This window comes from Chlamydotis macqueenii, chromosome 1 (assembly GCF_036417535.1).
Source record: "Chlamydotis macqueenii isolate bChlMac1 chromosome 1, bChlMac1.mat, whole genome shotgun sequence".
Taxonomy (NCBI): domain Eukaryota; kingdom Metazoa; phylum Chordata; class Aves; order Otidiformes; family Otididae; genus Chlamydotis; species Chlamydotis macqueenii.
The window spans coordinates 100,892,543-100,905,155 of NC_141556.1; the positions used below are offsets into that span (position 1 = coordinate 100,892,543).

The following is a 12,613-nucleotide window of genomic DNA, read 5'->3' on the forward strand; positions in this document are numbered from 1 at the left end:
ATTTCATTATAAGTAAAGACTGTATAAATGAGCATGTGCTAACTGTATTCTTTTTGGAGGATTAATCTTACATTAAAAATTCATTAAAGTGAGCTTTGCTGCGTTACTTAAAATGACAACAGGAGATGACAAGTTGAATATTTTGTCATTGATATGACACTTCAAATTCTCCTTCTTATTCATCACTCTACAACTCAGTTAAATTACACACTATCAGAACCTTGTGTTCTGAAAAAAAAAATTAGAAAGAGAACGAAAAATATATGCTATGTGAGGTTTAAGTACAATTGGTATTGTACATTGTTCTGCAATGTACAGCTTTGTTTTCTTTTTTGCATTTCTGCTTATTAAAGAAAATGTCAAGTAGATTGATCAATAGGAAATACAAAATTGTAAGATATTTTTAGGAGGCATTACATCAGTACAGAATATTTGTCATTTATTCTGTTTTTATTTGAATGGCATTACAGTACAGCTGGATGGGAGAAAACTTTGTAAGGGAAAATAAATCCACCTTGTCAAAACCAGTCAGCCACTTGTCACAAGATAGTATTTGCATCAAAACAATGAATAATCCCTGCACCTTCTACAGGTTCATCTAAGTTCTGAGTAATGAAATTCATGTCCTTTACCTGGATCATGCAAAGCACTGATACTGCTCCTGCATGTCTTTCTGAGATGCTGGCAGTCGAAAATGGATCTGCCAGAGCCAGTGTTACTCTATGTGCATTGTGCAAGGAGGGGGAGCTGCTTTAGCTAGTGTCCCAGACATGTGTCTGGTGTTGGGGAAGAGTGGGAGTATTTATAGTTTCACAGCAATTATGAAAACAGTGAATGGGGCTATGGTATCAATATACCTCGTGTATAAATACAATTTTGTATTGTTATCTTAAGTATGTGGTAAAACAATACATTTGTTACACATTTGCAAATGCTAAATATTACATACGTAGTGTTTAAAATCCATATTTGGGTTTAAAACCTATTGCCTCAGAACACTACTTATAAAATTCTTCTACTTTAAAAGTCTGTTTTCTTGCCGTACTTTCTATTCCAGCACTTTTGCTGCAAGAATAATTTGTTTGGCTGATTTGATCACTGAGTCAGTCTTCAGATCTTTTTATATTTTGTCCGCCCCCAATTCAAACATGAAGTTATGTCCTCTCCTCCAGCAGTATCTGAAGTTTTTATCTTTTACATGCTCTTGACCTCTGTCTTTTATTCCAAGTCCTCAGCCAAAGCTGACATCTTTTTCAGTGTCCTTTTTCTATGCCTTCTCCTATGTGGATCTTGACTGTAAAATTAATCTGGTTCTTCTTCAAATACTTCTCCAGTGTCTATGACTGTATGCACGTGAAAACACTCACCTGAATTGGTCAAGTCTTTAAACTAGAGTTTGAGTGTCCGGTTATCTGGTGAGGTGCTCCCACACCGCAGAGGGAACTTGTCATCGATCACAGAAGTGCGTTTTGATGCTTGCTCTCGTGCCTGTACAGAGTTCCCTGGCGCTACGTGTGAGCTCTCACAGGTGCTCATGTAGCAGGCGCACAGAGTGTTGGCACTACTGTCTCTGTATGGCAGTCTGTGCCGTCCTTCTGAGCCTTGAGTGCTTTCCCGACTCCCATCTGTATCGCCTCCCACTGCTGTTTATCCTTAAACTTGTTTCTTCAAGTAAAGATATCCATGTTTCATATGTGTAAGCAATCATAAATATAGGAAAATAAGTCAATGCCTTCCAGAATTGCATTAGCCTACCCCATGACAAAATAATCAAAGATTGCATATCTCTCAAAGTCTTCTCTGCCCCTCCTCCTTTTTTCATTCCTGGCGTTGTTTTCAGGATGAACAATTCATCTTTCTTAGTACCATGAGAGCAACATGAATTTTCATAATCTAAGTAATAGTCTTCTTTTTTTTTTTTTTGTTTGTCTAGAGGCAAACATTACACTAGTTTAAAAACCTCTAAGTATTATTTTTCAAAGTCAATTTTGTAGTCCTCTTTAAAGCAAAAGCAGTATTCTGTGTTTGTGCAGGGTTCAGCACAGACCTTGTTCTTTTCTAGACTCACTGTACCACACTATAAAGGATAATATTTCCTCTTTGAAGCTAAAAAGGAAACTAACATCAGCTAATAGCCTTTTGTCTTACTAAGAACTTTGGTCTGTACAAGCCCTGGTTTGGCTGCCATCCTCTGACCCTTTGGAAGTTAGGCATCCCAGACTGTGATCTTTGACATGTGAGCTATCAGAAGTAGAGCTGTGCTTTCCGAGTTTGCTTCCCAGATCTGGAGCTGATGGAGTGCAACAGCTATTCACATCAGCATCTGTGTTCTTCACAGGGGACGGTCCATTCTCTCCCACTGCTTGCCCTTGGGACTGATGACTCGATCTCTGGACTGAGATGCCCAATGTTAGATTCTTCCTTTGGATATGCCAGAGTCAGCTGCTCATCCTCATGTCTCAGCCAGCTTCTCCAGAGCCAATTACTAGTTCCATTCCTTCAGTCATTTGTGAACTGCAGTCTGTTCATGCAACGCGAACACACGGTGGAATCACTTCAGTGCCTCTAGAGGGTACTGAGCTACGGAAGAAATACAACATTGTGTATTGGTAACCAAACACAGCTTGGCTGGCTATACTATACAGACTAGATGGAGAGGGGCGCTTGATTTTCTGAACCTGTATTTCCTACTATACATTTAAAATCAAGATGTGTCCTACCTTCCATTTCCTGACACTTGATGTACTTACCTTTATAAAAAAGTTTAGAGTTTCTTGTACAAATTTTGCAAACCTATAAAATTATTGGAAAAATAATTGTTTGCTGGGAGTAGCAGCTATGTGTTACTGCTTTGATGATAAATGTATGCACTGAAATCTGCTGTGCAGCAGAGTTTTTTAGTATATCTTCAATCAGCTGAAACAATAGCTGAAACATTTTTGATCTACAGATACTCCAAAACCAAATACTATGCTGACTAAAGTCTTACTGTATTGCTTGTCACACTCCAGCCTGGAATACATAAATGTCTTCAGTGATACATTAAACTTGCAGCCAAAATAGGATGGCTTTTATCAAACGCTGGCACACTAAAATAAGATTATTTGAGAAGTTAGTGTTAGTAAGTGTGAAAATAATTTGTGTTGAAGGATATGAATCTAAGGAGCATAAAAGATGTAACGAGAGCCTAGGAACATCTATTGAACCTTACAAAATAGCTTCCAGAAAGTGTAGGGCACTAAAGGATTACTAACAGGAAACTAGGGGCACTGTTTCAAAGCTCAATAGCACTGTTTATCATTCCCTTTAAATACAAATCTTCCATAAAGATATTTTAGTTGTTGATTTACCAAAAAAAAAAAAAAAAATCTGGGCAGTTTATTCCTGAAGAAATATACCATCTGAAAGCCAGCTTAACATCCCTATTTATTGCAGGATGCTGCTGTCTGCAACAATTTAGAAATTACTACTTGTGTAAGATAGTTCTGCATATAGTAAGATTCTCTAGCATCAGGCTGCCATTTGTTTACTTCTCTAGATTATAGAATATTCCTTTCAGATGGAGATGTCAACCCTTGACAAAAAGGAAACGGTAAAGGTAAGGGAATCTAGGTCATTTATGTGCTTGAAACTTAAGAGACTAGGCTATACAACTAATCATTAGCAAGGTGAAGTAAAGAAAACATTAATTTTTAAAATGCTATTATCTCTAAGAGCTTGAAAGTGATGTATCATTTAAGCTTATAATGCAAAAACTAGGGTATAACCAATGGATGCAGATGAATATAAATTGATTTGGTGGCAGATGCACATCTGCAGCTGAGACCAAACATTCAATTAAAAAAAAAAGAAGCTGGTAATTCTTCACACTTCAGAAAGGCTATCCAAAAAGACTATTAAGGCATCTGAGAATTTTCACACAGAAAAAAAAAATGTACTACTGTGCCAATATTATGAGGCACTGTTTTATTCATTGAGGACCTAAACATGACAGTAAATACAGAAATAACCCCAAATTTTATTCAAAAAATCATAGAATCATAGAATGGTTTGGGTTGGAAGGGACCTTTAAAGGTCATCTAGTCCAACTCCCCTGCAAGGAGCAGGGACATCTCCAACTAGATCAGGTTCATTCAGAATATTCACTCTCTCCGAATGATAGAATATTGTGAAGAACTCCAGAAGGACTAAACTAAGCTACATGAATGAACATCACTGGGCTACCTGGAACTCCAAGTCAACATGCTGGGACAAACAGAGAAACGGCTCATTCAATTTTTTAAATTCAAGGTCATCCATAACAGCTCAGGGGAAATACCTGGCTGTGGCTTATTGTGTATTGTGGACAGCTGAATAAACACTTCCACTATTAACCCAACTGAACAGAAAGTTAGCACCTATAGAAATAGACAGTTGTGCTGAAATGATCACAAATGTCCTTCTATGCTTTCTCACCCTGAACACTGTGTCTGTTTCTCATCCCCTCATCCAAATAAAACACAAATACAATTTGAGAGGCAGAGCCAAAAAAAAAAGTCATGAAAGAGGCTTCCTTTGGATTTGAAAAATATTGGAACAGCTAGTGTTGTATCAGGAAAATGAAATGGCCGGCCTTGTGATGTCACTACTTGGCATTCCCATGGTTTCCCACAAACCCCAAAAGAGACAGGTATTCTCAGGGAAAGGAAAGGTTTTCATTTTAAGACTATTAATCTCCTTCTCGATCTCACTAACATACTTACTCATTACATTAGTTTTGCATAAATTAGAATGGCTTCTTTGTAGTATTAACAATTCTAAAAAACTTCTTGCTGCGTAGCCTGATTATCATGCTATTTGAGCCTCTCCTGTCAAGCAGTTCTAGAGTGGAAGTTTATTCCTGAGTATCAACAGTGAAATGGTATTTAGATAAGTATCCATTTTAAAAGTTTATCTTCAGATTTGGATATTCTTTTAAGAAACAAATATAACATGATATTCTGCTTCAATTTGGATATGATCTCACCCTGGAACCATACAGGAAAGCTGTGCTACTTGAGCAAAATTTTTATTTGAGTAACATTGTGTATATGTTATGTATGCACAAACATATGAATTTAGAGTTTTTCTGGACTATACACACCCAATACACACACCCAATCTGGGAGAGCTTTTCTTGTGACATCCCCTTCTATCTCTCTATCTGTATGCCTCTAAATCATTGAGATATATTTCTTTGAGAGGAAAATCATGGCACTGAGTTTGTAATTTCTTGGACATGGCTTATGAATATTTTTCTTCTCTTGCCATAACTCAAATATATTAAAAAATGTTACACAGCAGTTGTTGCTATTTGGAAACAGCAGGCTCTTCTTTGATCCTTTTTAAGGGCAGAATACACCAGTGTGAATGATGCACATTCAGCTAATCCAGTATGAAAAAAAAGAAAAGAAAATAATTCTTAGAGAAGAACACAGGGAATTGTGTCTGTGATACAAATGAGGATTTTGAAAATATGTAGCATATTTAACTACTGTGAATAATCTGTGCATAACAGCTGGAATTATAAAAGCCCCATAATATGTCTGTAATCCTGACGTGTTTCTTTGCTGTTTTGCAGGCAGACCAGTAATGATTGTAGTTGAATACATGGAGAATGGATCCCTTGACTCCTTTCTGCGGGTGAGGTGCCATTTTCTGATGACATTTGAATAAGACACATTCTAGGTTAAGATTTTAAATCATTTATCATAAATTAATTTCTGTATAATGTTATTCATGGACTTTTAGTGAAGAATAGAAGCATTTTCCCTAGGGTACTTCTCTGAGGTACAGTGATACATTAGAGCATGGCTGGAAAAAAAAAAAGAAGATTTAGACTTAAGAATATAATTTATTTCTTCTACAAAAGTCGTTCCCATATTTAGCAAAATGTATTTCAAACAGTGTTTTTGTGAAGGAAAAGATAAATCGAAGCACAAATGCCTATCCTTATGAAAGTGGTTCATTTTTCTCAATCACTTTCAAAAATAATTTGTTATTATTTTTTGGGTTGGTGAAGTGTAGAATAGGCTTAGTAATTGATTTATAATTATTTATGGTTACTTGCATTTAACAAATTGAATTAGAAAACAGTTCATGGGTGAAATGTCCTGGCATTACTTAAGTCTCAAAGGTCACTGATAAACATTAAAGAAGGGCTACAGAGAGCATGAATAATATGTTGGCACAATTGTTTTTAATTTTTCTTAGAGAAGAAAAGGATGACCTACCCCTAAGCTAAACTTATCCTAAAATAGTCTCTTTGTTAACAGAATCCCTGGAAATGCTCCCACTGGCATAATAATTTGATTGTCGAGTATTTCAAATTTGTCTTCATGTCAGCCCTTACCAGCCTGCTGCCTTGGCATTGCCATCTTGCAGAACGGTAAAGCTGGGGTTGTAGGCAAGGTCAGGGCAGGGAGTAGGGGGACTGTGGGTTTGTGAATTTTCTTGAAAGGGTATCCCAAGTGCAAAGGAGAGGTGTTCAACAAGGAGCTGAGAAAATTTTTACACAAAAAATCTAGATTATGGTGATTCAAAGATGCTTTGGTAGCAGGAAGAAGGAATTGCGAAGAGGAAATAGTGAATAAGCAGGACAGAAAAAACAGACAACACTTTAGAAAGAGGACTTAAATCAGAGAGAGGGGGAGAAAGTCATACAGAGGGTACTTGTTTTACTGCAGGTTGAGAAAGGAGGTAGCCACAAGAGAAGAGCTTCTGGAACAAAGGATACTACCCTGAAACATCAGAGATATTATCTTAGATATTTCTAGACGTTGTTTCTCCCTTCTTTTTGCTTTTGATTATTCCATAGTATTTTTTCTCTAACATTTCTTGTTGTCCTCTTCACCAGCTCTCCCAAATATTTTTTTATTTTCCTTTGTCAAGACACATGACAGATATCTCCTATGTTGTCAGAAATACACCAGCACCACAATTTCTTATGAGAATTTACTGATCTCTCAAATCAAGTTATTTTTCTGGAGAGTTTGATATCATCAAGTTCTTAGAAACTGGGTAGGTTTTAAAAATCACCCCCTTGCCTTTCTGGCTCATCTCTGTCCATCTGCAGCAGACAGACTGCCACTGATTTGAGTGCCTGGGGCTTCCCAATCTGTAATTTTTCAGCAGTGCCCCAGGAAGACTTGCTTGGGCCTGAAACTCTGCTCCGTGCATGTGTGTGTGTACAGAATTTCATAGAAGAGAATAAAGCTAAATACTGAAATAATTCATGAGACAGAATTACCTTTTTTTTCTGAAATGCTCTAGTATATCTGTATTCCAATTATTCTTCACATGCATTTATTTATAAGACTAGCTACTACTTATTAGGATACTTTCATAGAAACTGACATAAGCAAAATTATCATGTTATTGTGAAGCAATACTTCTCACATTGCATCAGATACATTTGTAGGCAAATCGGCTGGGGGGAAATGTGAGCTAATAATTTCTGCAGCTGGTTTCCATGTATATTATTTTACAGTTTCAATTCACAATTCAGATATGGTTTATTCTTCTAAAATGTTTTTTTAAAGGGACTTTAGATAATATTCAGCATCCCAAAGCACTGTAGATATATCATCAGCATTTCTGTTAATAATTAGCGGAGCAAATGGCTGCAAAGTAACCTTTTAAAAAGAAATCCAGCTGCTTCATTAATAATAGTTGTTTCCTGCAGATATAAGTCTACACCTTTAAAAGCTTTTGTGAAGACACAAAGAAGCAGAGAGGGTTTATCTTTACCAATCCTAATGAAAGGTGTTCAGTGAATATAGCGATTCTTATGTGGAGAGATTTGGAAGGGCTTTTAAGATAGTCTATCTTTCTTATTATTTAAAATAATCGCTTGTTACAGTACAAAGTGTTTTTACAGAAAAGGGAAAAAAGTCTCTCTCTCACCATAAAAAAAATATTTCCCCCCACATTGCAATCTGCAAAAATTAATCAGCACATCTGTCCAACCTGTGCTTCTCCAAAAGCCTGGAAGAGTGGGTCAGTCTTAGAATTTCAAAGTGAATCTATGTGATGAACCATGTGAGGGTATGCCAGAAGAAAGACTCCTGATAGAAGACATTTGCCATCAGGCTTCTCACAGCCTTAGCGGGATCTTAGCTTTCATGCCAGTACAAGTTGTGTGAGGAATTATAAACTCCAAGTAAAACTCCCCTTGACCCCTAAATCCTAAAGTCATAATAGCCTTTACTTCCTTGCTTTACAGATAGGGAAATAAATCACAGTGATGTTAAGTGATCTGCACAGAATTGTGCACAAAGTGCACAGCAGAGAGTAGAAATTAAATCAGTTCCTCTGAACTCCAGGCCAGCAGCTTACACTCATTCTTCATTTTATTTAGTAATGTATTTTGGTTGTAGTGATGTGTCAAATCCCCAAAACAATGCCTTACTTTCTGCTATTTGTATGAACTAAACAGCAAGCTCAGCTTGATTATTTCTTCCCCACCCTACAAAATATCCCGTATGCTGGGTGCTAACTTTGAGATTTTCAGGAAAAAAATTGGCATACACTTGCAATATGAAAATGCTTCAGATATATTCTTAGTGGAAAAGCATCAGCTAATTAGAACCAATTCTGTAAGATGATGGTAATTAATTACAGTGATTGTGCACTACCAGACATCCTAAATTGCTGGAGACACTTGACGCTAAATTTTCCTCAGAAATCTTGCATTATTTTTGCAATTATATAAAACTCATTTCCATAAGATAAAACTCAATTTTCTTTTTTTTCTCTCGTGGAAGATTGATGCATGTAAGTCAATCATCCACAAAAGTACATGTGAAATTAGCTGTCAAATAAATGCTCATTTGACCAGAAACAAGATACATATGTGACTTCATTTCTAGTAACATTTGGAGAAATTTCTCTGAAAAATGATGTGAGCTTCCACCTTAGTGTTTCCTCAGGGCTAGAGGGTCTTCTTTCAGTATTACTCAAGCAGGTGCCAGATAGGACTAATCTGTGCTTGAAAAGAAAGTGAGTAATACTTCAGCTTGGGAATCGAGGAGATCCAGGTAGAATTTCCTTTTACCAACTTCACATACAGGGTTTAGATGGGACACATATTGTCTTTACATTCCAGTCACCTGTCTGTGTAATAGAGATCTTAGCAATCACTTAATCTGCAAACATATGAGGAAAACAATAAACTCATGAAGAGTTGAAAGGGAAGCTATCTGTATTGATAGAAAGATGTACTCAGTAATTAGATAGGATAGTTGCAGTCAGATGTGTTTGCTCAGACTTGTTGATACAGAGTATAGAAGATGATACATCAAGAAAGACAACCAAGGGAGTTGCATAATAGGAAAAAAAAAAAACTAAAAAACGCAAAACCTTTTCAACAAGCCGTTTGCCATTGCCTGCAGGTTTGAGATGCCTGTTCTCCAAGCATGGCCATGGCTAAGTAAGTAAACCATGTGGGTATTGAATCACTGCTTGGTGATCTTGCAGCCTTCATACGTGACATAACTGCAATCCCATTTTGTGAGGGAAAACAGAGATAAGTGCCACATTGCACCGAACCGCATGCAGCGGTTTGGAGGGTGATACAGTAATATAACCCAGATTTGAATCCCAGTTTCACTCCTTAGCTGTTTGTGCTGGACACCACAACATTTCCTTCAGTCTTGCCTGTTAGATGATTGCAATAATTCCTATAAAAGTCCTTTGCCCCGAGGTTGGTCCTTTCACCCTGATACACCCTCCCTGGCTCAGCCCACTCTCTAAGTAAATGCCTCACAGACTTACTGAGCTATTAAGAGTTAAATCTCATCTACTGTTTTCACAGCTCCATCTAAAGGGTCATTCTTGGCTAAAGTAATTGGATTTAGCATCACATAGACAAGAACGGGGTGATTAGGAGGCTAGGTGGCTTGTGTGTTTGGGGGTTCTCTGTGTTCTTGTGCTTCTGGGGTTCAGTTGCACAGAATGCTACCTGGAGAACATCTGCTGGCTGTGCTCTGCGCTCACCCTCCTCAAACACCATTTGATATGGGCATAGATTTAAGCTACAGAAAACACGGTCAGAAGTTGATGGGGATGTTTGTGGTTGAGTGCCTAGAATCATATAAAGTGAATTAAAAAAAAACTATCACCAGAGTCTTTCAACTTCTTTCAATATTTTTTTGCAGCTGCAGACTACCAGACTACTGCCAGTGTTTTACTCCTGCTCGGTGTCCACGGTGTGCTAACTAATAGCGCAGTGAGGCAAAAAACAAGGAACATGGCAATATTAATCAGATGAGAAGAGAACTCATGGTATTGCAGCAGGTTCTGTAGCAGGCCTTAAACTAAAATAGTCTTATCAGCTGTATCCACTGCATTGTATTTGCTCACCCTTCTTTATTAGGAAGGGAATGTGCACTCTTCAGGGATCAATGTGGGAAAGAGAGCTCCTCAGCGTTTGCATCATTTTTCCTTAACTGTACCCTGAAGTGACAGATGTTTAGGTTTGAAAGGCGCTCCAGTCTTGCCCAGGTTTGTGAATCTCTGAGCTGTAAGAGGAAGGGATTCACCTACCTAGGGTAATCACAGGGTGGTTGTCTTACTTTCCTGTATTGTTACTGTTTGCAATGGTAATGCTCCTCTTCCTACCTAAAAACTTCTGACTGATATAATTCCTTTCACGTTAGAAGTTAAAATACTTGCAAAAAAAAAAAAAGTTAGATTTACGTAGAGGCATGCATAGTAGGTAAAAATGCTGTAAAATATGTTTTGTTCTTCCAAATAATTTTTTTCTAAAGATTCTTTAAAAATATGCTGAACTGCCTTAGAGCACTAACTGCAGCAGACTGTACAGCAAATGAAACCCTGGAAATCAGCAGCAATTTTTAATGCCTTGAGGCATGTCTAGCAGAGGGTAAGATAAGTGTAAAAATGTGTGGAAAAAAAAAAATGTTACTAGAAGGAGAGAATATTATGATATATTGCTCCTTGATATAGTAATTGTTATGAAGTTGTTCTCAGAGCAGCTTTGCTACCAGGCTTACTCTTTTTTCAACTCTAGTTTAGATGCTGCGGCAAACACCTACATTTAGTGAGTTTGGGGGAAAGAGAGAAAAGAGAAAAATGAAGGCTTGTAGAAAGTTCTACAAAACAATGTTGTAAAGTCTATGTTGTATATCAATCTAGCACGGCCTCACTAGACAGAGTCAGCTTTGGGGAACAGGGGCCAGATGGCCTTTCCTAAGTTTAACGCTTCACATTATTATTTCTCTGCATCCAGACAGGCAACAATATTAGAGCTCATAACTAATACTCCTTCTTTTGCTTTCTCAGGCAGCATTCATGTGCAATTGTATTTATTGGAGGCACATTCCTTTCCTGATAGGATAAAGGTGGCATTTTGCTTTCAAAAAATGACTCTCTAAAGAAGAAAACCTGCACTGGAGACTGCAAAACCAAAAAACCAAATTGAGCAATTAGAAATTGAGTTTGAATGAATGTGATACCTTAATAGTGAAACTGTAAGCAGCATGTCTTTATGTCTTGATTGCACTGAGAAGCTGTCACTGATGCTACAGAGCCAACATTTGTTCTCAAGCAATGTTTTACCCTGCTAAAAGGAAGTAGAAAATAGTATTTCTGATACTGCTGTGAGAAATTCATTTAGAAATGCTGGATATTTTTAATCACTGTAGATATTCTTCCTTCTGAGCAACAAGAAATTAATTACAAACTGTCTTGTATTTGAAGCCAAAAAGAATTTGGTAATGTGGACACTTTCAGTGTGCTCTTTATCTTTGTGAATTTGTGGAGAATACATAAGAAACCAGGAGATCAGAACACAGTCAGTGTCATCTGTATCTTTAAAAAAAAGAGAAAACAGAAGCCAGGAAATTACAGGCCAGTCAGCTTAATGTCAACCACTGTAACATTTCTGGAACAAATTATGAAAAAAAAGTATTTATGAGCACCTTAAAGATAACAGCGAGATACGTATAAGCCAACATGAATTTGTTAAGAACAAATTATATCAAACAGTCTGGTTTCCTTTTGTAGCAGGGTGCAGGCTTTGCGAGTGGAAGAAGCAGTCGATATCATAAATCTTGACTTCAGTAAGGCTTTAAAACTCTCACATGAGATTGTTACGAGCAGCTAGAGAAATATGGTCTTCATGAAATTTCTGTAGGTAGGCACTGTACTGGCTACATACTGTATGGAGAGAACAGACTTTGGATGGAAAGAGATAAGAAATAGGGTTTTTCTGCAGTTTGTATTTCCCCATATTTTCATTAACCTTCTGGATCCTGAGAATGCAACGAAACTTGGGAAATTTTCAGGCGATGCAAAGCCAAGTAGGAATGCAGGCAGACAGCAGGACGGAGCTGGAATTTAAAATCATCACAACAAATTTAAGAAATAATTTAGTAACTAATTAGTTTTAAAAACTAATTAGAAATAAGTAAGACAAGGGCACAATACTCCACTGAGGCAGAAATAATCAGCTGTACAGCAGAGGACAGAGAATAACTGTTCAGAAAGAAGTCTGCCAGAAGAAATTACTCTAGAGGTTGCAGTAGGTCGGGGCATCACATTGCTGTGAAAATAGCAAATACCGCAATGGAAT

General features: G+C 37.3%; 1 protein-coding gene across 2 annotated transcripts in view; it reads left to right on the forward strand.

The window, feature by feature from the left end:
• EPHA6 (EPH receptor A6) overlaps positions 1-12,613 on the forward strand; it is a 535,028-nt gene that overhangs the window by 462,548 nt on the left and 59,867 nt on the right. For both annotated transcript variants that reach the window (XM_086763129.1, XM_086763139.1), the window contains one exon: positions 5,600-5,661. In XM_086763129.1, coding sequence (XP_086619255.1) covers positions 5,600-5,661 — 62 coding nt within the window. The remainder of the gene's footprint in view (positions 1-5,599; positions 5,662-12,613) is intronic.